Source organism: Barbus barbus (genome assembly GCF_936440315.1).
Source record: "Barbus barbus genome assembly, chromosome: 4".
NCBI classification, from domain to species: domain Eukaryota; kingdom Metazoa; phylum Chordata; class Actinopteri; order Cypriniformes; family Cyprinidae; genus Barbus; species Barbus barbus.
The window spans coordinates 37,325,006-37,351,157 of record NC_136732.1 but is presented as its reverse complement, the minus strand read 5'-3'; the positions used below and the strand labels follow the sequence as shown (position 1 = coordinate 37,351,157).

Below are 26,152 nucleotides of genomic sequence, written 5' to 3'. Positions count from 1 at the left end.
TTTGGACTCTCATTCTGACGGCACCCATCTACTACAGAGGATCCATTGGTAAGTGATTGGCATTGGTGAATGCTACATTTCTCAAAATCTCCAAACATAGTCCTGATCCTATCCTAGTACCCATAATCACAGTAAATACTACGAGTACTGCGGTTTTAATCACAATACACATACATCATGCATTTTGCTGCTAATCAGAAACACTGGAGCCGAGACATCCAACATACAGACCTGCTGCATTTGAATTGAATTGTATTGTGGTTTGGGTTTGTTCTGAACCATTAACTAATTATTAAACTACTGCAATTAATTTAGCCTGAACCATTGATGATACGGACAGTTTTATACATCACTTCAGTCTCAGATGTGCATATATTTGTACTTTTTGAAAACATTTTAAATAAATGTAGGAAAATTTGAAAATCTCAATTACGTAGAATGTTCAAGCAGTGGCAGTGATGTCATAATGTTTGCATTCTGAATTGTAGTCGGTCATCTTTCTCACATCTGTTTGCATCTATTTGCATTTGACTTTTAAAATGTTTTTGAAAGAAGTCTCTTATGCTCATAAAAGCTGCATTTATTTGATCAAAATACAGTAAAATAACGTAAAATTGTGAAATATTGCATTGCAATCTAAAATAACTGTTTTCTCTGTGAATGTGTTGTAGAATGTAATTGATTCCGGTGATACAAAGCTGAATTTTCCGCATCATTACTCCAGTCTTCAGTGTCACATTAACAGTGTTGAAAACGGTTGTGCAAAAAACAGCATTTATTTGAAACAGAATTTTTTTGTAACATTACGAACATCCTCACTTGCTGAATAAAAATATAAATTTCCTTTAAGCCAGAAGCAACATTGTGACTCAAACAACAACCAATGCCGTTAGTTTTGGGCGGGGCTAATTAAATGTCCAACCAATGGAAGACAAGAGAAGTGTCATTATTTTACAATTCAAAGTAGTTCCTCTTCTGGTGCAGAAGTTTTAAACGAGTGGCAGTTTGCATTTGATGTCTAAAACAAACTCTGACCAGAATGTTTGAGGAATATCAATACCATATGGCTGCAAACAGTGTTATTTAATGTCGACGAGCCCATCCCTTCCTGCTGTGATTTGTGTCCACTCACAGTGATTTACTGCTGTTTTCCCCTCAGAAACTGAGAATGTGTGTGTGTTATGGATCAATAGCCTTTTGCCGTATTGTTGATTGCAAACGGAAGAGAAAGAGTGAGGGAAAGCTCCTCTAATATGCAAGGTTTGTGTGTCTGCGGCTCCCCGTGGCCTGACGTGAACATAATGGACTCTACCATGTGAGACAAGCGGTGCTGGTTAATTACTTCACCAGGCCGCTGCCCTTTTCTCTTCTCTTCCCAGCTCTCTCTCGTGTGGCGCTGTACAAAGATGCCGTAATTATTCCTTCTGTGGCGGATGGAGAGGTGCGAGCGGGGATTTATCTGTTTGGGACTGCCCCACTTTGATCACCCGTCACCGTCGCTGACAGGCATCTGCAGCTCACCGCAGATAAAAACAAATCTGCCACGACTGGACAAACATCTTTCACAAACAGTTGTCTGATTCGCTAGCCTAGTCTAGTTTTGAATGCTAAGGAACTGTGGGTAATAAACAACTCCTTTCTGCTGATGCTAAAGTTTTTCGTTGAGGTCAAACTTCAGCTGATGTATAAAATATGGAACCAATATGATATTTCTTTCCAGATGCTTTTGCTTTATCTCATCAGCATCTGCATTTATGAAGCAAAGCAGGTGTTTTTAGTACTTCTCTATGTACTTGTGTGCGAGAAACTTCAGGTTAGGTGTTGTTGTTGTCAGGTTTCGTTCATTTAATGTGATGCACAGGCCGATAATCTGAGGTTGGTTTACTCCGGACCACAGGGTCTCATCTTTCACTCACAGTTGACTTTTTTTTTTGTCTGGAATCAAATCGGTGTGATTCAGATGCTCATGTTACCTGCCTCCACACTGCAAAAAAAAAAAAGACTTCACAATGAGTTTTTAATTGAGCTTTTTTCCTGGTTTTCCAGTCAACACCTCTCAATATCCTTGAAACAAGATAAATCTTCTCGAGAAGCAACTCTGCATAAAATATTAGTGAATATAAGTGTGTTTTGCCTTCTGGCACGGTTTGTTTAAAAACAACCAAATAAAGAATGTGAGTGTAATAGGACAAAATACTCTTGTGTTAAAGACAATCTGTGACAACAAAATGTAATATCTTACGCAGTTTCGCTTCTCAAGGAAATTGATCTTGTTTTATTGATTTTTGTTCATTTTTTAATTTGATATTCTACATGGAAAATAAGACAAAATACTTAGATTCAGTGTTATTTTAGTAGTGTTTTATTATTTCTGTTTTTCTCTTTAATTTATTTTTATTATAGTTTTTATTATAGTAATTTAGTACTTAAACTTTAACAGCAACAACAAAAAATACAGAGATAATAAGTTTCTAATGTTTATTTCAGTTTTATTTCAGTTACTGTCAACAATTGTAATAGTTTTGATTATCGGTTTAGTTAACAATAACAATGCTGTTAAGATAACATTTCTTGCAGTGCAGAAAGATTTAAAGCAATATCACCTAAATATTCTAATGTGCTATTAATATTCTGCCATTATGTATTTGCTCAACCTCATTGTTGTTTCAAACCTGTGACTAACAAAACTGTGATATTTACATGGTTTATTCCTCATGACAATCTTCACAAATGAACACAAATTTTATTCATTTTGAAGCCTACAGTAAATACAATCGGCAGAAGTAAAAAGATAAACATAGGCTATAAACAAACCACACCACAGTTGCATGACTTACCATCATTAAGCATCTTAAGCATCTCATTCTTTTGGTCTTTATTTTTGTGAACTTTTGGTGAATTTGACTGAAGCGAGGAGCGGATTTTTTACAAGTCGAAGCGTCGTGTTTTCATTTGCTCCACCACCGCTCCATCCTGAGTACAATTCATGCCAACAGCATGTTTAGCAAGAATTCACATGTTAAACATATTTACCCCCGGTTTCACAGACAAGGCTTAAGCTAGTCCCTGACTAAAATGCATGTTTGAGCTGTCTCAACTGAAAATATCTTGCTCTGACATATCTTAAAATATGTCAGTGTCATTGTTCTGTGTCAGGATGCACACCTCAATGTTTTCTTCTAAGGCATTTTTGTAAAAGTTGCTTAAATCTCTTAATTTACCTAAGGCCTAGGCCTAGTTTAAACTAAGCCCCGTTTGTGAAACCGGGCCTTAGCTAACTTGATAGAGAAGGATCACTCAAATCAGAAATAATATGAAGGCAGTTCTCAAGGAATTAGTTCCTTCCTATACTGAATATTTTCAGCTGAAGGCATGATTTAAAACCAGTACTACAACACTTATTCACACGCAATCGCTTTCTCAATAATGCATTCAAACAAATGTAATCAGTGCTACTTCATCTGTATCCGATTTCGAATGAGCAGAAATCTGTAAAAAATGCATCGATCCGTAGGTAAAATAACTTACGAAAATGTACTGTTATTCTCATCACAAACAAAATTTGCACTGCAAAAAGCAGCAGTTATACCTTTTAATGCAGCCAACCGTGTTATTAGCGTGTGGTAGGAAAAAAGGTTTGCACACTAGTGCTCCAATAAGCCACGTTGAAACTCTCGTGTTATTTTATTTTTTTATGTACGTTATGAGCAGAACTGTGATATTTCAAACCTACTGAAATACTTTTCATGAGATAGCGAAGGCAGAGCGGTGTTTCTGATAACAGCGAGCGAGGAGTGGGAAATGGTGAACCCGGAGCGGAGTGATTATTAAATGCTCGGAGCACGGAGGGAATATCGTTGACGCTCCACTCCGCTCACATGGGCTACTCTGCCGGACACCGCCACACAAATTTGGCTTTTTGTTAATGACTGTCCTACTACAGGATTTAACACAGAGTAATGGCCCACTACCAGTTACAAAAGACACTGTAACAGTATGTCAGGCAATTTTCTATCAATTCATTTCTTAAATTATCCTTTGATAATAATTCATGATGATACAAATTTTTGGCCCGATGCCAAACTTACTTGCCGACCCCTGCTCTATAGCATCGATGTTCTGAATTTTACTCAGAACAAATAACCTTCAGTATCAATAATTCTTGAATATAAACAGTGCTTGGAAGGTTACTTTTAAATTGTAGTCCGTTACTGATTACAAATTACATGTTGATAAATTCTAGAGAAACATAATCTGGATTACACACATTAGATAATGTAATCAGACTATGTTTGATTACTTTTGACCCAAATCGTTTTTATCACACAAACTTGAATGTGCTGCCATTGTGTGAATATATAATCATGTAATCCATAATAAGTAACTGTAATCGGATTATGATCATTTTAAAATGTAATATAATCTGATTACAAGTACTTAATATCTGGAATCCAATTACATAATCCAGATTACATGTAATCAGATACTACCCAGCACTAACTATACATGAACACAAATCAGATTTAAAAGCTTAGATTTGCTTAAATTTCGAACTTTTAGATGTTCACAGTCTGCTTTCCTTATATGGAAAATAAAATCTCCTTTCACGTTCTAAAACAATGAACGCAGGTTTGAAATGATATGACTGACATTATGAGCAAACGCTGACGTAATATCCACCTTATTCTTCCCGCAACAAAGGGTGTGGCCATTTGTAAATTTTACAGGTCTTGCTTCCGGTCTCATTTGCTTCCAGCTATTTCTAGCTATACAAAACTGCTCGATATTGCAAATTGGTTTGTTTTACCATATTATTTTAGTGTATTATTTGAATTATGAACACACTGGTTTGTAGTGTAAACTGTTTTACCGTTTACTGCATGTTGTTATTCTTCTCGTTATTTCTCTATAGCGGCTAACGAACTGGAAGTCTCGCCCATAGGCTTGCTTATATGTTTAGGTATAATGTAGTCTCAGCCTCAGGCGTCACACCCATGGAACGTTGGCTAAACGTCTGATGCATATGGCACACTTATCAAAGATGCCGTGACGCTTAACCCCCTCATGAAAGAAGAAAGCTGTCGTGTTTCCAACTGATGACGAGCGCTTGTCAGGATCAACTAAAGGCTGAATTTTAAAAGTATGTGAAAATTTAAAAATTCGCGGCATAGAATCTTTCAAATCGGTCCAAGAGGTTTACACACTGGTCTGTTATTATGGTGACTTTTTCACGCCCCTAAAAAGGACGTGGAACAAAACGAAACATGATTGGTTGCTTTACCTGTCAGTCATATGACTTCTTGGGTTCAAAGCTGCCAAAGTTCCCAGACCTTCAGCCGTCAGTCTATGCAAAACTAGGAATAATGTGGATACAGTTTGAACCATGTGACAGTTGAAAAACAGAGCAAAACAAAGTGGTTTTGCACAGGAATGCAGTCATTTTATGGCATGTCTTTGGTTACTCTAGATGTGATCTAACCCCAATAATGAGCCCCGCTGTAGGTGTAGCTTTACTCCATTACCCAGACACTAGACCCGGCCTCTTCCATCAATGATTCAGGGATTCACCCCTCGCGCAGCAGAAAGAGGGGCTCCTCGTGCCAATTAGACAGGCTCGGTGACAATCACACGGGTGCTAGAGATGGAGGAAGACGGGTGAGAGAGAGGCAAGCGGCAGTTAAGGAAGCTGACCGGATCTTCAACCCCCAACTTGATCGGGGCGACCCGATTATTCGCTGCTCCCCCGGCGGTGTCATTACTGAGAAACAGTCATTAGTGCACGCTGGAGGAAAGACTTTGTTCTCCCTCCGCTGGGAAATCTCACCCTTTTAGACGAGCTCGAGGAAGAAAAGAGCATTAGGATCAGATCTCTTTACCTCTGATCGCTGGTTCACGCAGAGCTATAGAAACAGCCGCAATTCACTCACGTAATGGCGTAAACTGTCTCTGATTGATCAGACTTTAGTTTTTCTGTTGCAGGGGGAATGAGAAATTGCCTTTTTTGAGCAGAGTGTCTTCTGCGGTATCAAGAGTCAGTTCAGCGAGGAAGTTTTGATAACAGGACTGTGGCTGGAGAGCAAAATTAAATTCTGCCATGTGTCTTTTTTTTAAGTTTATTTAAGGTTTGCATCTTCTCTTCAAAGTCTCAAAATAATAAGGCTCTTATTTATTAAATGAGAATATACGATATTAATTTAAAATAATATTATAAATGTTACTATATAGCTATATATCATATATACAATGTATATACAATGATGTATAAATAAATAAACAAATAAATATAAATCAGAATATCCAATACAAATCGAAAACAAGGATACAAAAATGATATAGAACTATTTAGATAGATAGATAGATAGATAGATAGATAGATAGATAGATAGATAGATAGATAGATAGATAGATAGATAGATAGATTGCGTATAGATACATACATACATACATACATACACATATATATATATATATATATATATATCGCAAATCAGTAAATAAATGTTGATCTAAATCAGAATATCTATATGAATTAATAATAATATAGTAAATATAAACGAACTAAAAATATTTACATATGTATTACTATGTAATTTTATATTTTATTTTACAACAACAACAATAATAATAATAATAAACAATAAATATATATTACTATATATAATATATTTTATATTTTTTATAATATATGTGTAACTACACTATGTATATATATATAGAGAGAGAGAGAAAGAGAACAAAAAAATATAATATACTGTAATTTTGAGTTTTCTTTTTTTAGTGCAAAGCAATTTTTTGTTGGTATTTTACTCACTTATATTTTCCCACTGCTAGTTTTATTTTTCATAACATTTTTTGGTAATGATAATAGTTTTGTTTGACTCCTGAATGTTAATTTATTATGGCAAGTGAGCTGTTTTGCTCTTTAGCCTTTTTACCAGCAGTTCATCATATTTGCCCAGATTTTCAGAAGTTGTGACCGAATGTGAATCCCACCAATCACAGTGGGAATGGCCACTTTATGATTCGACAATAAAATCCCCGTAAGTTTTGTTTTGCGGCCCACATGAAGATTATAATGGTTTTGGTCGGCGGTATCACTCCATCATTCCCACACCGGCTGTTTCCTCCCTCTCTGCTTCTCCAGTAAAGTGGCATTTCCATTTTCAGATTGAATCGCTGCTCCTGTGTGAATAGAATGGAATTACACTGAGAAGCACTGATTGATTCTAACTGAACACAATAGTTTGAGCGCTTGAGACAGTGACACCAGCTGCCTCCTCCTGCTCCAGGAGCCTCATTGTGTCCATTATGGGTGTTTATGGATGAGCGGGACTAGAAGAGGAAAAAACGCAGACAAGACTCGTTTAAGATGGTTAGTGGAGTTTCAGAAATATAGGGAGCTTACGGTGATTTTTTTTGTTATTTATTATTTTCACTTGTGTTAAATTGCATTTACATTTTAGTTAAAATAATGCTCTTTTGGACCGGATAGGAAGTTTTGACAATGTTTTCACAGTACAGTGAATTTTCTGTGATGATAATAATGTTACCATGAAGTCGAATAGCTGATTTTGGATTATATAAATCAGAGTGTCTGTCTGTCTGTCTATCATCAGATTGTATTTTATGTGTGTGTTATTTTATAATATATTATAAAAAATAATACTGTAATTTTGACTGTCCTTTCATATTTTAGTGCATATTTTATTTTTATTTTTTTCTGTGTGTGTGTGAGAGAGAGAGAAACAGTGGAGTTTCAGAAATACAGTGAGCTTCGGGTGATGTCAGGTGTTAAGACTCATTATATGTTTTATGATACTTTCCCCTAAAGTTCACTTATACTGTTATTGGCGTGTGTTTGGCTTGCAGTAAATGCTGTATTGGACCGGAGAGGAAGTTTGGCGTTGTGTTTTTGTAGCACACTGAGCTCTTGTCTCAGCAGATGAAGGCAGATTGATTGGTGATGATCTGAGACTGTAAGTGCTGTGAGTGTGGATGTACTGCTCGTTGCTCTTATTACATGCATTAGAGCACTCTTAGTGAAGTGAAGTGACATACTGCCAAGTATGGTGAGCCATACTCGGAATCCATGCTCTGCATTTAACCCATTCAACGTGCACACACACAGCAGTGAACACACACACACCGTGAACACACACCCGGAGCAGTGGGCAGCCATTTATGCTGCGGCGCCCGGGGAGCAGTTGGGGGTTCAGTGCCTTGCTCAAGGGCACCTCAGTCGTGGTATTGAGGGTGGAGAGAGCGCTGAACATTCACTTCCCCCACCTACAATCCCTGCCGGCCCGAGACTCAAACCTGCAATCTTTGGATTACGAGTCCGACTCTCTAACCATTAGGCCACAACTTCCCTCTTAACAGCAGCCGGACTCGTCCACTCTCACACATTCACACTGTGCTTGGAGAGAAGAATGTTTCCAGGTCTTTCCCGGAGGAGCCGTTCCGATTGATGAAAACACACACTGTTATCACCTCAGCAGTGATGTATGGATCATCTGCGTGTTTGATATCTCTCTCCATAGATCAGGGTTGTTGTCTAATTAGTGGTCCACCAATGTGGGTTTATATAATGTGATGACCAATATCCGTAGAGCAGTGTAACAGATTCAATTTAATATCATGCAGGCAATATAGTGGGTGTTATTTTTAATTAAACATTGTGTGATTACATAAATGCACACATGTGCATGCACATACAGATTTATAGTATTTAATAAAATGTTTTTGTTCTGTCAGTTTGTGTTCATGTCAGTAAAATATATTCTGTGCAACATGAGCAGCAGCTGGGAGAACGGTTTTCGTGATTTGTCCGCTATCAGTCTTAAATTGGCACTTCATCATGAAATCATTCCTGATTTTACTGAAAGTCATCAGATGGCTCATCTGCTCCTTGACATTTCAGTCTTTCCCATCTAAATCCAGCCTGGATTCTGTGACGATTCCTGATGAATCTGTGTGAAGCTCTGCTTTTTGTTGCTAATTTTTTAATGGCATGAATCACGGATTTCAGCAAATGTCACAGAGAGACGTGATTGAAGTAGTAGTGATTTAAGAGTATCATAATTACTAACTCTGAACTAGTGTCATACTGCGAGATTACCAGCCTCTGAGAGATTCATGTGGGATAAGAACCTGTTATAAAATATAGTTTTATTCCTTTTCTGATGAAAGTTACCTTTGGGTTGTTTAAATGATTCTAGTGGAAAATTCTTCTTGATTTCTTATTTTCTAACTTCCTTGGCTTTTAGAAGATTTCCTTAAGAAATATTAATAACTTCTTAAGAATTTAAGAACTTTGTATGAATTAAATACAACTTAAGAATTCAAATTCCTAAAAATATATCCCTCCCCCCAAAAAAAATATAATTGTTGAATAATTGTTAAAAAAGGAATGTTATCTTTAAGATTGATCTCAAGACAAAACTTAAGCGTCATACATTTTCAAAGTTCAGATAACCTCCAACTTATCTTAAATGCACAATTTATTGGGTTGTTTCAAATTAATTATTCATCTTTGGCAAGAACTATCATGCAAACACCAACGCCTGTCATTTTCTTAAGAGAATATTTGAGAACTTTTGAAGAAATCGCACTTAGGAGCATTCTTACAAACTTTTTGGAATTTATCTTAAGTTTCTTAACTTCTTTTGTAATTTTTGACAAAAATACTCAAACACCAAAGCCTGTCATTTTCATAAGAAAAATATTAGATGTCCTAATTACAGAAAATTAGATGTCCTTAAGAAAATATTTGAGAACTTAACATGTTCAAGAATTCCACTTAGGAACATTCTTGGAATTAGTCTCAACTTTCCCCAGATCTCCATCCACACACAGAGGTCTGCCAGTCCTTTTTCCTCCTCTAATGTGGATTTCATGGCTCTCTGGGTTTCCTGCCACCTCAGCGTTTAGTTCTCTCCTCTGTAAATCGCTCTCTCCCTCCAGGCATCACAGCCGGCTGTCCATCCAGGCGCTCGCGCACTTGTATGTGTTTCTCAGCAGCGCGGATGGAGCCCCAAGGACCCACGCGCCGTGCTCCTTAAACCCTAAAAGCCTCTTCCAGAAAATTGCACGCGGAGATTGGGCTAATAGATGTGAATCTGCTCAAACCCTGGCGAGCTTCATTGATTTCCGGATGATCTGGAGCCGTGATGGATTCGTTTTCCTCTTCATAAAACTCTTCACACTCCAGCGTTTTCCAGCCGAAGCGGCCGCCGCGTCACGAGTGCCGAGAGACCGGCGTCCTAAGACTCAAACAGCCGCCCCGATCTCTCGACCCGTGGCTCCTCCACACGCCGCTGCCGCTCAAATTGGCTGGGTTATGGAGTTGGGTGAACGTTTGGAGGTGGGAACAGCTGGCGGAGGTTGATTCGGGTCTGAAGCCGGTAATGTCTGCATCAATCTCCGACCCACACGCCTCCATCCGCCCACCGCCTCGACACAAACTCCTCATGCAACTCTCCAGAAGTCCTCTGATCAAATCACGCCGAGCGAGACATCGATTTTTCTCGTGCTCTCCACCTCCTCTTTCTCTCCATCCACTCTCTGCTTCCACTTGTTTCGCTCCTCTTGTTTGAGTCCGGCATTGCAGTGTTGCACTTAAACAATTTAACTACATTTATCAGCAGCTTAGCTGTTTTTAAAACACTAACAAACTAGTTTTTCAGCAGGTAAAAGTGACAAAGTGAAACTTTTTTCTGTTATTCCACAGCTACCATGTTTATTACAAAAGTCTTCATGCATAAAATGATCTCAGAACAGGCAAAGTAGCTGTTAGTAGTGAAAGTATCATAGAAACAGCATGCAAGTTACTTTCAGTTCAGAAAATTGTATATGATCAGTTGACAAATATAGATACCTGACAGCCAATCAGGATCTAATATTCAAAAGTGTTATGGTTTGTCACATTTTGTGTGTTCATGTTATTGTAATTATGTATTTGGATGGTTCATTTTCAATTCACAAACTCATCACTCAATACTGTATCTTTGTCGTTTTGTAGATCATTTCTATAATTGATTATATTTGATCTTTTTTACATAAATATGTTATTTTACATAATATGTTACTACTGATTTAACATTGTAAATTTAATTTTAAAAATACAGTTAAACATGTATTGTTTTGTGCAATGTACTGTATAGTTTCTCTTGTATTTTACTGCTGGGTTAGGATTTATTTGACTTTTTAAAATAAATATTATAAATAATTTCCTATAATTTGTTTTTAATTATTTTATTTATATTATTATTAGTTTTTAATGCACACACACACACGGCACCAAATCACAAAACATGTGCAAATATGGGCTGGATACTTTAATATACTTTTTTTGTATAAACTAATTAAAACAGACTTCTATTATTGATGTGTATTGCTTAATATTATGTAATATATAATAATAAAGTTGTATATTTTGTGTGTGTGTGCATATATATATATATATATATATATATATATATATATATATTTTTTTTTTTTTTTTTTTTTTTTTTTTTTTTTTGTGTGTGTGTGTAAGCCAATTAAAATATTGACTCCTCCTAATAATGGTATTTATATTAAAATTATTGATTCATATTGACTTATGTAAACACACACACACACACACGATTGCTGTGGCATCAATTATGGGATGTATGTGGTCACCAGGCCTCTGTCCAATTGAAGACATTTAGTTGGAGGAAGGCGATGGAATGTGCCATGTCTCAGTCTCTCAGCGGTCAGTAATGAGGCCAGCTGTGGGAGGTTTTGTCAGTTTGCATCATATTGTTTTACTGCTTAACTTTCTCATTAGAGCTCATGAGTGCTGAATAGCGTGTGTACACACACACACACACTCACACCTTTATTATGTAACATCAATCTAAAGTTTCAGCATAGAGAGAGATTTGCTTGAGAACATCTTAATTTGCCCTAAGAATAAAATGACAGGCGTTGACGTTTTCTGATCCTATGGTGTGAGGATTATTTGTCTAATACTTTATATCATTAAGATTTGCAGTTTAAAGTATTATATGAATAATGTTTGAAACAACTAAATTCATTAAAAATCTTAACTTTGTGGATTTAAGACTGGTTAGAGGTTAGGTTGACTTATTAAACTAATAAAAATGACAAAAACGCAAAACAAAAATTGAAACCACCTTACAAAACTAAAATTAACTAACATTGAGCAATTAATTTGCTGCAGTATCTAATCTTTATCTTATAAATGCAGTTATAAATACTAATAAATATCAATAAATACAACTGTGCACATTTAGTTCATGAACTAAAATTAAAAATAAAACCATAAAAATGTTACTTAAAATAAGAAAAAAATGTTATAAACCGAAATAGAAAGAAATCATTATAAAATTAAATATAAAAAAATACTTATTGAATTTCAGTAAGTGGGTAAGACATTTTTCTAACTTCATGTACTAAAATAACTAAAACTGAAATAAAAAAATAAGAATTATATAGACATTTATAACAACAATAATACTAATAATAATAACATACAACAAAATGACAAAAAAAGTAACTAAAATTGAATTAAAATGTTAACTAACTGAACTTTCCTCCTAAGTTTTGTCTTAGAAAAAAAAAAAAATGTAGTTTTTAAGTGTTTTCAGGAATATTCTTAATTTTCAGGAACTAAGAAATAAAGAGTTTGAATCTTGTGAATGTTTGGTGTTCTTGACTCTGTCATCAGATCAGGCAGATGATCCAGACAGATTTTCTCAAGCTCTCAGGAACAATCTCTCTTCTATCAGAGATAATTACTCTTAATAACCGTCCCATTAACAAGATGAGGATCATGCATCATTAACGCTTTTATATCCTTCATATCTTCATCTCTAAGCGCCTGAGGGAAAGTGAACACGAGTTCCCTTCATCCTGCATCTGAACCAGAGCAAACACTCTTCTGAGCAGGGATCGCTTTACAACCGATAGATTTCAGTATATTTCTGTCGTACATGTTCATGAGAGGTGTGTTCCAGCGGATGATGTAGACGTAGCATAAGTTCTGGTGAGAATATGCTAGTCTTGCGAGAACCAAGTTTTGTTTACAGCAAAGGAAAACCAATCTCCTTTCGGCTTATATTAAAATCTTTTGACATTTTTCTCATCACTCTCTCATGAACGAGGAGCTCTACCTCCTTTAGTGGACTTTGCTATCCTAGGTACTACCAAAAGTCCAGAGTTTTGCGACCTTAGGGAGCGGGTTGGATTGTAGCGTGGTAGAAGACAATTTAGGTATACAGGAGCTAAAGGCCTTATAGGCAAGTAATAATATTTTGTAAATATTACGGAACTTAATAGGTAGCCAGTGCAGAGACTGTAAAATTGAGGTAATATGATCATATTTTCATTTTTTTTTTTTTTATATGAATTGTCTGTGAGATAGCGTTAGAAAGTCATATACACCTAGGATGGCTTGAGGTAACTATCCCTTTAATGAACTTCTCAATTATGTTTCATTTATGTATTATCTTTCCGATGAGCTGAGTTTTACACAAACACTCATGTTGTCTTCAGGAAATGATGTTCGCAGATGTTCTGGCTTGGTTTATTTCTTAATATCTGTGATTTTGAGTTGAATTGGAGTAAGTCTTGCACGTTTGAGTCATGGCAGGTTTCTCTCAGTCAGGATGTTCTGTGTTCAGAGCGGTGGAGGGTTGTGCTGTGTATGTTTGTGTAGGATGTGTGTGTGGTCCGCTGAGAGTCACAGGCCGCCTTGCCGTGTGTCATAAAAGTTTAAAATGATCTTCTGTCTTTGTGCTTTATTAAGACACTTTCAGCTCCAGGTCTCAGAGGACAAACGGGTCGCAGATGCCTGCTGTAGACCATTACTGCCACGCTGCAAACTCACAAAACACACACACATCTGAGTGCGAGAACATAAAGCTTTCTCTCTTTCTTTGTGTGATACTGTAAGTGGCCATTTAAACCAGAAAATAGAGAATTATCAATAACAAATCGATTTTACATCTTCTGAAGAACATGAGAATAGTGTTTGCATGTGCAAAACAGTGTGGTTTTTGTTAGCTAAAATTAAAACTATTAAAAAACATTTTTGCAATATCTGTTATATTTAAATTCATTCTTCTAGAAAAAAATTAGATAAAATTTAAAAAATATATATATATATTAATTGAAATAAAACATACATTAACTGTGGAAAAAATAGTGGAAAAAAACGTCTCAAGGTTACATATGTAACCCTAGTTCCTCAAGGGAACAAGACGCTGTGTCGAAACGCTTTAGGAAAACCTTCAGCATGACCATGCTCTGAATCACTTGTGTGTAATCAGACCAGTGGATGGGCGAGAATTATGGGCGGGGTGACGTAGAGACCAGGAAGCATAAAAGCACGTGCGGTGGAACCGGCGTCAGCTTCAAGGAATGAAGCAAGCGCTCGCAGGGATGCAGGAAGTGTGGCCCCGAGACGCAGCGTCTCCATCCCTCGAGGAACTAGGGTTACATACGTAACCTTGAGACGTTCCTCTTCAGGAACTCGAGCTGCGTCAAAACGCTTTGGGAACGAGATGCCCACGCTCCCAGACTTTCAAATCCCTGCCTAGAGTGGATGGAGCGCAGCTAGGGTGAGAGAAAAAAGAGCCACAAGTGGCTAAAGTGGGCAGGGACTGCGTCCTGAAGGCCAACTTCTGAGGAGTGAGTCTTGATCCCCAAGAAAGGGGAGAGCAGAGGACTCGAGGCTATGGAATAACATCCAGATCCACCACATAGCATAAGCTTCTCTTGCCGGAGGCCTCAGCTTTTGGAGGAAACATGTAACCAGGGGGTGTCTAACCACGGACTGACCACCAAGAGGAGCACGGTAGGCCTGAACCGCCACGTAGACCTTCAGGGTGGAGTGGGTTAACCTTGCAGAGAAACGGGCATGCACGAACTCCAGAACTGTACCAATCGGGCAGTTGACTGGGTCGAGCTGGCGACCTCTGCACCATGAAGTGAGACTTCTACTTCAGGGCGTACAGTTTCCTCGTGCTCTGGCAAGCAGAGGCCTCTAAAACTCTCTGAACGAGAGGAGGCCTGACGACACTCGCTGAAACAGTCGAGCTCTTGGAGCGGAGACATCTGCATGACGACTCTCTAGATCGAGAGGAGGCCTGCTACACTCCATATGCTGGAGATCTTGCAAGGAGACTCACCTATAGACTATCACTCACATAACTGCCCCGTGGAGCTCTGATGAGCGGAGACCTCTAAAAACTCTCTGAGCGAGAGGAGGCCTGATGACACTCGCCGAAACAGCCGAGCTCTTGGAGCGGAGGCCTCAGCATGATGACTCTCTGGATCGAGAAGAGGCCTGCTACACTCTGTACACTGGGCATCCTCCTAGCAGAGCTCTGGCGAGCGGAGGCCTTTAAAACTCTCAGAGCGAGAGGAGGCCTGGCGACACTCGCCAAATGGTCGCCGACCAGTCGAGCTCTTGGAGCGGAGGCCTCAGCATGACGACTCTTGAATTGAGAGGAGGACTACTATGCTCCACACACTAGACGTCTTGTAAAGAAACTCACTTAGAGCCTTCTACTCACAGATGCTGTCCAGACAGAGCTCTGGCAAGCGGAGGCCTCAGCATGAAGACTCTCTGGATCGAGAGGAGGCCTGCTACACTCTGTACATTAAGTGTCCTATGAGGGGGTGCAGCTACCCCTCACAAAACTGTGCCAGCGGAGCTCTGGCGAGTGGAGGCCTCAAAATCTCTCTGTAGCGAGAGGAGGCCTGTGACACTCGCTGAAACGGTCAGGCTCTAGGAGCAGATGCCTCAGCATAACGACTCTCTAGAACTGAGAGGAGGCCTGCTATGCTCCACACACTGAGATTTTGTAAGGAGGCTCATCTGGGGCATACCACTCACAGACTGTCCCAGCGGAGCTCTAGCAAGCGGAGGCCTAGAAAACTCTTAGCAGCGAGAGGAGGCCTACAACATTTGCAGTGACCGTTTCGAGGGGAAGAACCGATATTGGTATGCTTTGCCACCAAAGCAAACCTCACAAACCCCTGCTAAGGGAACCAATCTCTCGAAACTGGCCTCTGGTGTGCTTAGAGCTGCTAGCTCGGTGCCCTGAAGCGGTGGACCGGCAGGGGACGGCCGCTCTAGCTACTCTAAGGACCACCAGAAGGGGCGGCGAGCCTCTCAGTTCCGCTAAGTTTCCGGGCGGAAGAAACTGAAAGATGTGCTCGCTGGAGACCGCTGCGCCCTGAAACACTGGCAGGGTTGGCAGACCGATCTCCTGAGTGCACTAAGGAGATACTGGCACCATGTAATGAGGTGTACACCGCTCTTCTCCAGAGGGGCCTGCCCCCCCGAAGTCCTAAGCTATAAGCATCTGGACTGTCTTACTGAAGTCTTCTATTGAAACGATGGTCCTCAGACCCGTATCATCTCCCAGGAAAACTAAACTGGTAGAATCAGTGCCTGCTAGGCAGGACCCAACAAGACACACTAGGCAGGGGCTCCCACACCGCCAGGTGACCTACTAAGGGAACCAGTCTCTCGAGACTGGCCTCTGGTATACTTAGAGCTACTAGCTTGGTGCCCTGAAGCGGAGGACCAGCAGGGGACGGCCGAACTAGCTGCTCTAAAGACCTCCGAAGAGGTAGCAAGCCTCCCAGTACTGCTACGTTTCCGGGCGGAGACTGAGAGAAACACCGGCAGGATTGGCAGAACGATCTCCTGAGGGCACTGAGGAGAGATGGGCACCGTATAATGAGGTGTGCACCGCTCTTCCTCAGAGGGGGCCGCCCTCAGAAGTCCTGGGCCATAGGCGTCAGGAGGTTTTAGTCGAAAATTATCTAGCGAGAATGATGGTCCGCAGATCCGCCTCCTGTCAGAAGCCTTTGGCCGGGGAGCGCCACTCTGACGCCACACTTCAGGGGAGTACAAGAAGTGATGCTCCCTAAATGCTCCACCCAGCAGGCCCTGCTGACCACCTCAACCTCCTCAGAGGAAGAAAGGTAAAACATTGTGCTCTCGCTTGAGAGATATCCCAAGAGGCTCCTATGCACATATATATACATATACATACATATATATATATATATATATATATATATATATATATCCATATCCCTAAATGCTCCACCCAGCAGGCCCTGCTGACCACCTCAACCTACGAATATATATCTATATGTGCATAGGAGCCTCTTGGGATATTTCTCGAGTGAGAGCACAATGTTTTACCTTTCTTCCTCTGAGGAGGTTGAGGAAGGGATATGAATGAGGCATTTAGGGATATGAAAGGATTCATATATTGAAATAGAATGACGTAATGCACGCATCGCCTCGACAACGCGCGCTGCAACAGCAGCTCTCACTCAAAAGGGGGAAGAACCGCACCGTGGGCTTTCAGCCCAGAGTGAGAGCACTAGATCTGGGGAATGCAGATGGAGATAGCGTGAACCCATCTCCAACCCGTCCGACAGATCCATGTGCGATCCCCGCGATCTCACTCGCCGTCGTGCCTCAGCAGCGGCGAGACCGGAACCGCTTGATCACATGGCGGGCAGAAGCGCAATCTTTTTTTTTTTTATATAATTTTTTTTTATAGAGCTGACAGCACGAACTCTGTTTCTAAGCAGGAACTTTGCTGCTATAATGATATCTTAGTTCATAATATGCTTGTGAAAACAATGCTTGTGCAAACACTTTGCAATTTTACAAGCTCATCGATGTCCTTCACATCCACCTCCTCGGAGGAAGATAGGCAGAGCGTCGAGCCCTCTCTCCGGGGGGAAGAAAGCTCATCGATGTCCTTCACATCCACCTCCTCGGAGGAAGACAGGCAGAGCGTCGAGCCCTCTCTCCGGGGGGAAGAAACTGCAGGGCGGGCTTCCGATCCCAGAGAGGTGGGCGCTGGATCTGATGGGAGTGGAAGAAGATAGGGGCTCGCTCGTCTTCATTCCCTCTACCTGATCCATCTGCGATTCCCACGAGCGCAGCCGCTGCTCTGCCTCGGCGAGGAACGCTCGTGAAAGCTCCCTGCTCAAAGAGAGCTCTCTGAGGGCAAGCATAGGCATTGACAAAACGCTTACAAAGCGGGCAGTCAGCTCCCTCCCTCCCGAGCAGACCACACACAGACTGTGTGTATCCCCAGCAGTGAGGAACGCACAGCCTGTAATCCGATCTGCTCTCGCCCAAGTGCAGTTTTCTCTGCACTTAATTCATTGTGGAGCTTATTTCAAGTGATTGTGTAGGGACAAACAACACTAAATAAGTCTCACAACACAGATCGACAGACACACACAGAGTAGCGGTTGCTGAATGACAAAAAGCTGACGCCATTTCCACTGCACATGCTTTTATGCTTCCTGGTCTCTACGTCACCCCGCCCGTGACGTCTCACCCATCCATTGGTCTAATTACACATTGGTCTGATTACACATGTGATTCAGGGCGTGGTCACGCTAAAGACGTTCCCAAAGCGTTTCGACGTAGCTCGAGTTCCTGAAGAGGAACTATATACATATATATATATATATATATATATATACACACACACACACACACACACAATCTGATTCAAAATATTAACAAAAACATGATTAGTGACTAATTTGTGTATAGTTATTATTTATTTGAAAATAAATTTAGGAGTAGCATCTGAGATCAAGTTCACAAGAAACTCAATTGTGAACTCCATTGAAATCTCCTGAGTAATTTTGGCCAATACATCTTTCCTGTCTCAGCAGGTTTCTCTCACTCATTGTTGTTCTGAGGTCAAACGGTGCAGAGCGACGCTGAGACGTAGAGGGTTGTGATGTTTTCGGCAGAGCCGCTAAGACTGAGGACAGACAAGCTGTTTGTTTTGCCAAATTTATTCTCTCACAAATGAGGTGTAAAAACAACACAGCAGAGCTTTCAACCGCGTAGAATGAAGACTAATAAGCGGCAGGCGATGGACAGAGCTGCTGTAAATTGGCCTGCCACCCCTCCGCTGCTCTTTCTTGTGTTGTTGAGCAGTAATTGGAGGGAATGAGGGGGATCCTCCAGCGCTTGTGCTGTTGGTTAACCCTTATTTTACTGGACTCTCAGATGGAAATGATCAAGTGGTTCCTGCCATCCGACCGTTTGCTTTCTCCTCCTAGCATTCAGATGTAATTTAGTTTTACATGATCACCTTTTTAAGGAAACTGGATGGCGTTACTGTACCTTTAAAACACACTTCTGGGTGTTTGTAAAAAAAAAAAAAAACATTGTTAATTTTTATATAGTTAAAAAAATGGCTAAGACGCATTCAGTCTATTTTGAATAAATGCTATTATTTTCTATTTATTAAAAATGTTTATATTTGTCAATTTACTTTACAATTTTACTGTTTTTACTGTATTGTTGATCAAATAAATGCAACCTAGCATGTAATAGTATATTTCAAGCTTTACAAAAAAGGCAATCAATTGTGTAGCATATAAACGCTAAAGTCCATTTTTGAAGGTCTCTCTGCATCTCCTCTGATTTACCAGCCTCTTTTTTTCTAGTCTGTTTCATCTGCCCTCAGAAAATGTGTTTGTCACACACTTCAGAGCGGCAGCAGAGATCACACATGGCAGCAAGCACCGCTTTGTGTTTTACTAATAAGCTCCTTCTTCTCCCTCTGACTCGCAGCGCTGGCCTTTTAAAGAATCTGTCTGTGTGTTGTGTGTCTGCTTTGAAACTCAACACTGCTTTGTACCGTGTTTTGTGTTGCGTCATGAAAGTGTGTTTTCAGAGTTGTTAAGTGTGCTACATAGGTAAGTTAAGTTTGTGCACTTTTGGGACTGGAATACTTATAGTAGGGAAGATTGCTTCTGCTACATAATGCAAAATATAAAAAAATAATTGCAACTTTTATCTTACAATTATGACATTTTTTCAAACAATTTTGAGTTTATATCTTACAATTCTGACTTTTATTCTCGCAAATCTGACTTTTTTTTCCCCCCAATTTTGGGCTGAAAAAAAAAACTGACTTTATTTAGATATAAAACTCACAGTTGCAAGATGAAAAAGTCTGATTTGTGAGAGAAAAAAAACTGAAATGACCTTTCATGTGGCAGAATACTAGCATACTACATACTGCAGAATACATAATCTACTAAATACTTCTTGATGTTTTTTTTGTCTTGTTTTGATTTTTTTTTTTGTACCCGTCGGTACAAATCGCGTTCCCCCCACGGGGGACCCCCTCTGACGCTGGGCCCTTTGGATTGTCCTAACTTTCCCACTCCTTATGGCGCCCCTCTGTGTGTGTGTGTGTGTGTAATGTTTACTTTTATAGTATTTTGATAGCACTAATTTAGACTTATTGTTAGTATTTGTAGGTTTTCACTACTTATTTTCCATATTTGCACTGCTTAAACTAAAATGTATTTAAGTCAAAGGGGAAAAAAAACATTTGTGTTACATGCAATAAAATAAATATTAAAATAAATTAATTAAATAAACTGAATAAAGGTAAAATATTTAACTTAATTTAAAACAAAACTTCTATAAAAGGCAAAAAAGTATAAAATTTACAAAAACACAATATAATAGTGGAGAATATAAAAATAAAACCTAATTGAAAATATTGATTAAAAGCTATAATAGTCTCTGTGATGCTGAAATAACACTGATTGATTTGAAGTAAAAGTAAACTGACTGAGCGCTAATCTCACTCACCCTGTACCAGCTGTAGATGCTCTGAGCTTTAATTGGGACCTGTGGTTTGTTCACAATCTCTCAGTGTAGCTGTAATTCGTGCTCATTTATGTGGCTGACAGCTCTTGCCTCATTAAGACTCCAGGAAAGATCTCCAGTGACAACAGCCAAGACAAACACGAAATAAGCCCGACCAGAGGAGATGATGGGAAAAATCGAGTGCATTTATCTTCCTCCTGTGTTCAGAGATTTCATTCGCTTTATCTGTTTAATACAGATTCTTTTTTTGTTGTTTGTTTCTATTTTACCCATAAGTCTACTTTCCAGTGAAACTGTGCCTTAGACTACAGTGATCCATATCTTAAAATTAGAGCTTGTGTGTGTATATATATTTCAGTCATTCTCAATGTTTTTTTTTTGTTTTTTTGTTTTTACCCCTCTCAAGCCTGATGTGAAATAGTAGAAAAAATAATCTGAAAAATCACTTTTTTTTTTTTTATGGAACTGTTTATTTAACCTTTAGACAAAACATTAGAGAAAAGTTTGCTTATGTGTTTTTTGCTGAGTATCATATTGGATACATCAGACCTTTATGGTTCATATGGTATAATATATGAAAAAAAAGTACTTTACAGCAAAAAGACATGTGGAACACAAGGTGAAGGTTTGTACAATTATACTATAGAAGGCTTTTTACTTACTAAAAAAGTCTAAACTGTCAATCAGACAACAGAAGGCATGCAGTTTTGATCATGTTGATAATTTAGAGGCTTTAGAAATGTATCAGATATGATACAGCAGGCTTTATAGAGTTGACTATAGCGCGATGCTTGCAGCTTGACAAACAGCACTGAGCAGAAAGTGTTTATGTGAAGACGCGTCTGAGCTCTGTTAACATCAGTAACCTGTCAGGAAAATCAAAGCCCTCAGTCAAAACATCGTAAGGAGGCTGATTTCCCTTTTTTCTGAGCTGTGGAATGTCCCAGTGGCCTCTGGTCCTCCGAGCTTCTACAACACTGAGTCTGTTCATTAGGAATGATCAAGCGTGTCTGTAATCATCCATGAGATGTGATCGTTGTTTTCCTGGCCTATTTAAAGTGCGGGGCGGCCGAATTCCCCGATCGGCCCATCAGAGGCGCAAAAAAAATGCCTCATCACTCGCCTCAGACATGTGCTGCATTGTTGGGATTGAACATACGGCCAGAGCTGGCCAGATTACTTACTAATTTGTAATCAGTAACAAAATACAATTTGTAAGTAATGTAATCTAGATAACTTATTTTACATACTACTTTTGGATTACTTTTAGATTACTTTTCACCCAATTTGTTTAATTGGGATTATTGTTTAAAATAGAAACAGAGAGACAAATGTTCTTAAATATTCAAATTAAATCTCAGAAGGTCTAAGTTTGGAAATCCCTGTATCACATAAACAAGCAATAATAAACAAGAAAACAGCAGTGACGTGGTTAAAGTCTTCCAGGTTTTATTCTTTTTTTTTTTTTCCAGCTATACATCGGCAATGTTTAGCACCATGCATAATTGTTCAACTCATACAGTACATGGTATAATTTGACTGAGGTGTTTTGTCTGCAAATTCAGGTGCATGGGTTGCAAATTAATTTACATTATATTTATGTGGCTATTAAATATTGTGAATACTCACTGTATTCGATGCAACACAGTAGATTTTTTTTTAAAGGAAAATGTAAAAGAGAAATCAATACATTTGTAATGCTAGGCAACGATTAATCGCAATTTAATCGCATCCAAAAAAAAAAGTTTGCATGTGTACTGTGTATATTTATTATGTATATATAAATACACACATGCATGTATATAATATACATATATAATATTATTATTATTTATTTTTTAAATAAATACTATATATGCATAATAAATATACACAGTACACACACATATATAATATAAAAAACTTTTATTTTGGATGTGATTAATCGGGATTAATCGTTGCCCAGCACTATAAATTTGTAATCATGTAATCCTTAAAAAGTAACTGTAATCTGATTACAAGCATTTTAAAATTTTAAAATAATTTAATTACAAGTACAACATTTTTGGAATCTGGTTAGAGTCTCCAGATTACATGTAACCAGTTGCTAGCCAGCACATATGCGAGGGCCACGGGTGTTTAATGTGTGCTTTCATTTGCATGTGTGTTTGCAGGGTAATCAGGAGGCCAGCAATCCGGCGGACGCGATGGCCCAGACTTACACCCCGCAGTTCGCGCATCCCCCACAGAACGGCATCCCCGCCGAGTTCACCGCGCTTCCCGTGCAAGACTACGCAGGACAGAACCGCGTCCCGGATCACAGCCTGACGCTCTACACGCCGGCACAGACCCACAGCGATCTGGCCAATGCCGACAGCAACACGCCAGCCATCAGCAGCAGCAGCAGCAACACAGCACCGGTGCGTCAAACATGCTAATTAACTGTGACGCTCGTCAACACATCATATAAAGCAGTTCAACTACAGTTGCTAAATATCTTTCTCAGTATTTTTGGGTTGTTTTTCAATGCAAGTATCAAGATGCATTCACTTGGGAAGAAAAAATACTGAGGTCTTATTAGAGCTTGTTTTCTGAAACTTGTTAGGTATCAATTGATCGCAGTGATAATCAAAATGATCAAAATATATACTGTACTGAAATTAAATTAATATATATAAAGTATATATATTTTGATAATTTCAAACATTGTTTATAAATAATATAGTTATAATATCTTATTTTTAACCCTGTACAACCTGACATATAAAAATAATAGTCATATCATAATAACAGTCAAATAAAAAAAAATATTTATGTATTTTAATGGAACAATTAAACCTTTTGATAAAATATTACTTAATATCTTAAGTAATGCTTTCTGAAAAAAAAACAAATATATATATATACTGTATATATATCAAAATGAAGTGTGTTTTTGTTGTGTTTTGGTAATTTTTAGCCAGAGAGAATATTATTTTTCTCAAAAACGCTAGTTAATGGTATCACTTTGAATTAAAGTGCCCTATTATGGGTAATGAAATGTTCATGTTTAGGTTACAACAGGTTGACATGCATGTAAGGTCAAAAAACACTTTCCTTGTCTTATAATATGCATTTATTTTTACCTTACTTGCTCAACGACTCCCAAACGATTCACTCAACCATTATTTTTTCCAAACCCCTCCTTTGTGTGACGTTAATCTTCGATTTCATTTAAAACAGCGTTTGTGAGCGCAGTGCTGCTTTGTGTACAGCACTTAAACAGTTATTTTTACTGCTCCAAAAGCGGCACCTAGTGGCAAAGAATGAATTTGCATTTTCATTCAGATCAACTGAAAAGACCAACAAGTGGGCGGACAATAAGCTAATGTTTCATGCTGACCTCAACATGAAACGGCTTGGGATTCGTTTTAAAAACGACTCGTTTCAATGATTCAGAGTCGACTCTTTCTTTTGAGAGACTAACTTTATACACAGTGCACTTTCAGATTTAAAACTTTGCAGGATGTTTTCATTTGTTACATACTGCATGAAAGGTCATTTTCAAAAATCCATAATAGGGGCACTTTAAAACCTACTGACTTTGCTTACAAATCAAAATTATTATACTTTTTTGGGGTATAAAATTACCGTTTTCTGGTATTTTTTTTTTCCAACCTCGTCACACTTGTGTGTGTCCCTGGTCAAAAATGACCATCCTACAAAAAAAAGGCTTATAAATGTCTCATTATGCTAGATTTTTACCAAATATTGGATTCAATCTTTTTATTGAGTTTTTTACTTTCAATTAGCACAGGAAAAAAAAAAAAAACTGTTTTTCTTATTTTTGTGATAATTTTTCCTACTTTGTTATACTTTGTGTTCCTGGTTGAAAATGACCATCCTACAAAAAAGTGCTTATAAATTTATTATGCTAGATTGTTAAAAAATACTGGGTTCAGTCTTGTTTGCTTTCATTCAGACCAAAACTGATGTGCATGACCTTTGCTACATGAAAGAAAACCAAGTCGACAAAAAGACTGAATCCACGACTAAAGGAAGTCGTGGCCTAATGGTTAGAGAGTCGGACTCGTAATCGAAAGGTTGCGAGTTCGAGCCCCCGGCCGGCAGGAATTGTAGGTGGGGGGAGGGAATGTCCAGCGCTCTCTCCACCCTCAATACCACGACTGAGGTGCCCTTGAGCAAGGCACCGAACCCCCAACTGCTCCCCGGGCGCTGCAGCATGGCTGCCCACTGCTCCGGGTGTGTGTTCACGGTGTGTGTGTGTGTGTGTGTGCATTTGTTCACTACTCACTGCTGTGTGTGTGCACTTGGATGGGTTAAACGCAGAGCACCAATTTCGAGTATGGGTCACCATACTTGACAATACGTCACGACGACTTTAAAGCATAACGAGAGGCATTTTTAAAAGGTGGGTCATTTTTGACCCGTAACACCAAATTAGGTGAAGGATTTTCAGCGTTGTTACCCTTTGAAATAACATGCGTCGATGAATCATTCAATCAATAAGACCACAAACATGCATTAAGAATATTCATTTGAGTTTCATTAAGAGAAACTATCTGCAGATCTTATTGAGTTCACTTGAACTTCATCAGCTGAACCTGTGTGTCCCGGAGCATCTAAAAGTGGACAGGGTTCATCTCCCATAAGTCACAGTTAAAATACTGAGATGATACAGTGATTATGAAGCCGTGGAGGAAGCTGTGCATGGACAGGTGTGTGAGGAGCTGCTGTGTTTTGGGAGTGCATGCTCCTCTGTCCAAAATAATGAGGCGAGAGCAAGGGTTTGACTCCACTGTAATGACGTGTCACCCGCTGCAGTTGGAATGACATCATCACTGTCATGTATTACTAGCTCCCACTCACAGACAGAGTGACACAGAATAAGTGCCGTGTCTGTTTGCATCATTCCTGCTTCATGTAGTCAGGTTAATTGATGTTTCTGTGCTGAAGACTCGTCTAAATACCAACTCTGTGTATTCAGTGCATTCAGTGCATAACACGAATGCAGTGCAGTGGCCTTTATGCAGTTCCTTTTGGCAGTTTCATTAGTTTTTGAGGCCTTGCTTAGCATATTGCATCTTAAATAAGAAACAAAGTGTAGTTTTCTCAGCGGTTGTGCTCCGAAAATCATCTTGTCTTTTGTTGCTGTAATGCTCTTTTGGATTTCTGCTTTCTCTTTTCCTCCTGGCCTGTTTTCTTTATGCACGTACATGGTGTAGCATGAATAATTTAGCGTAGCAGAAAGGTGGACACGCTCGCTAGTTAATCTCGTTGGGCCGGGTGGATTTTTGCTTACAAGAAGATTATTAGATAGAAAAAAATAAAAGAGAGATAAAGCTAAGTCATTGTGTGATATTAACCTCCACACGTCTCCATGTGGCCCCGGGGGACGAGCATCCTGCCATTACCCAGAGTGCAGTGAGGGCGGGAGGGAGAGGAGTGGGGTTGGTGGCCCCGTCTTCACCTGCGGCCCCAGAA

The 26,152-nt window shown here is 39.1% G+C and overlaps 1 protein-coding gene across 1 annotated transcript in view; it reads left to right on the top strand.

Annotated features, from left to right (window-relative positions):
• LOC306868623 (RNA binding protein fox-1 homolog 3-like) overlaps positions 1-26,152 on the top strand; it is a gene marked incomplete at its 3' end in the record, with an annotated part of 234,628 nt that overhangs the window by 144,217 nt on the left and 64,259 nt on the right. The window contains exon 4 of the mRNA XM_079414881.1: positions 22,843-23,088. Coding sequence (XP_079271007.1) covers positions 22,843-23,088 — 246 coding nt within the window. The remainder of the gene's footprint in view (positions 1-22,842; positions 23,089-26,152) is intronic.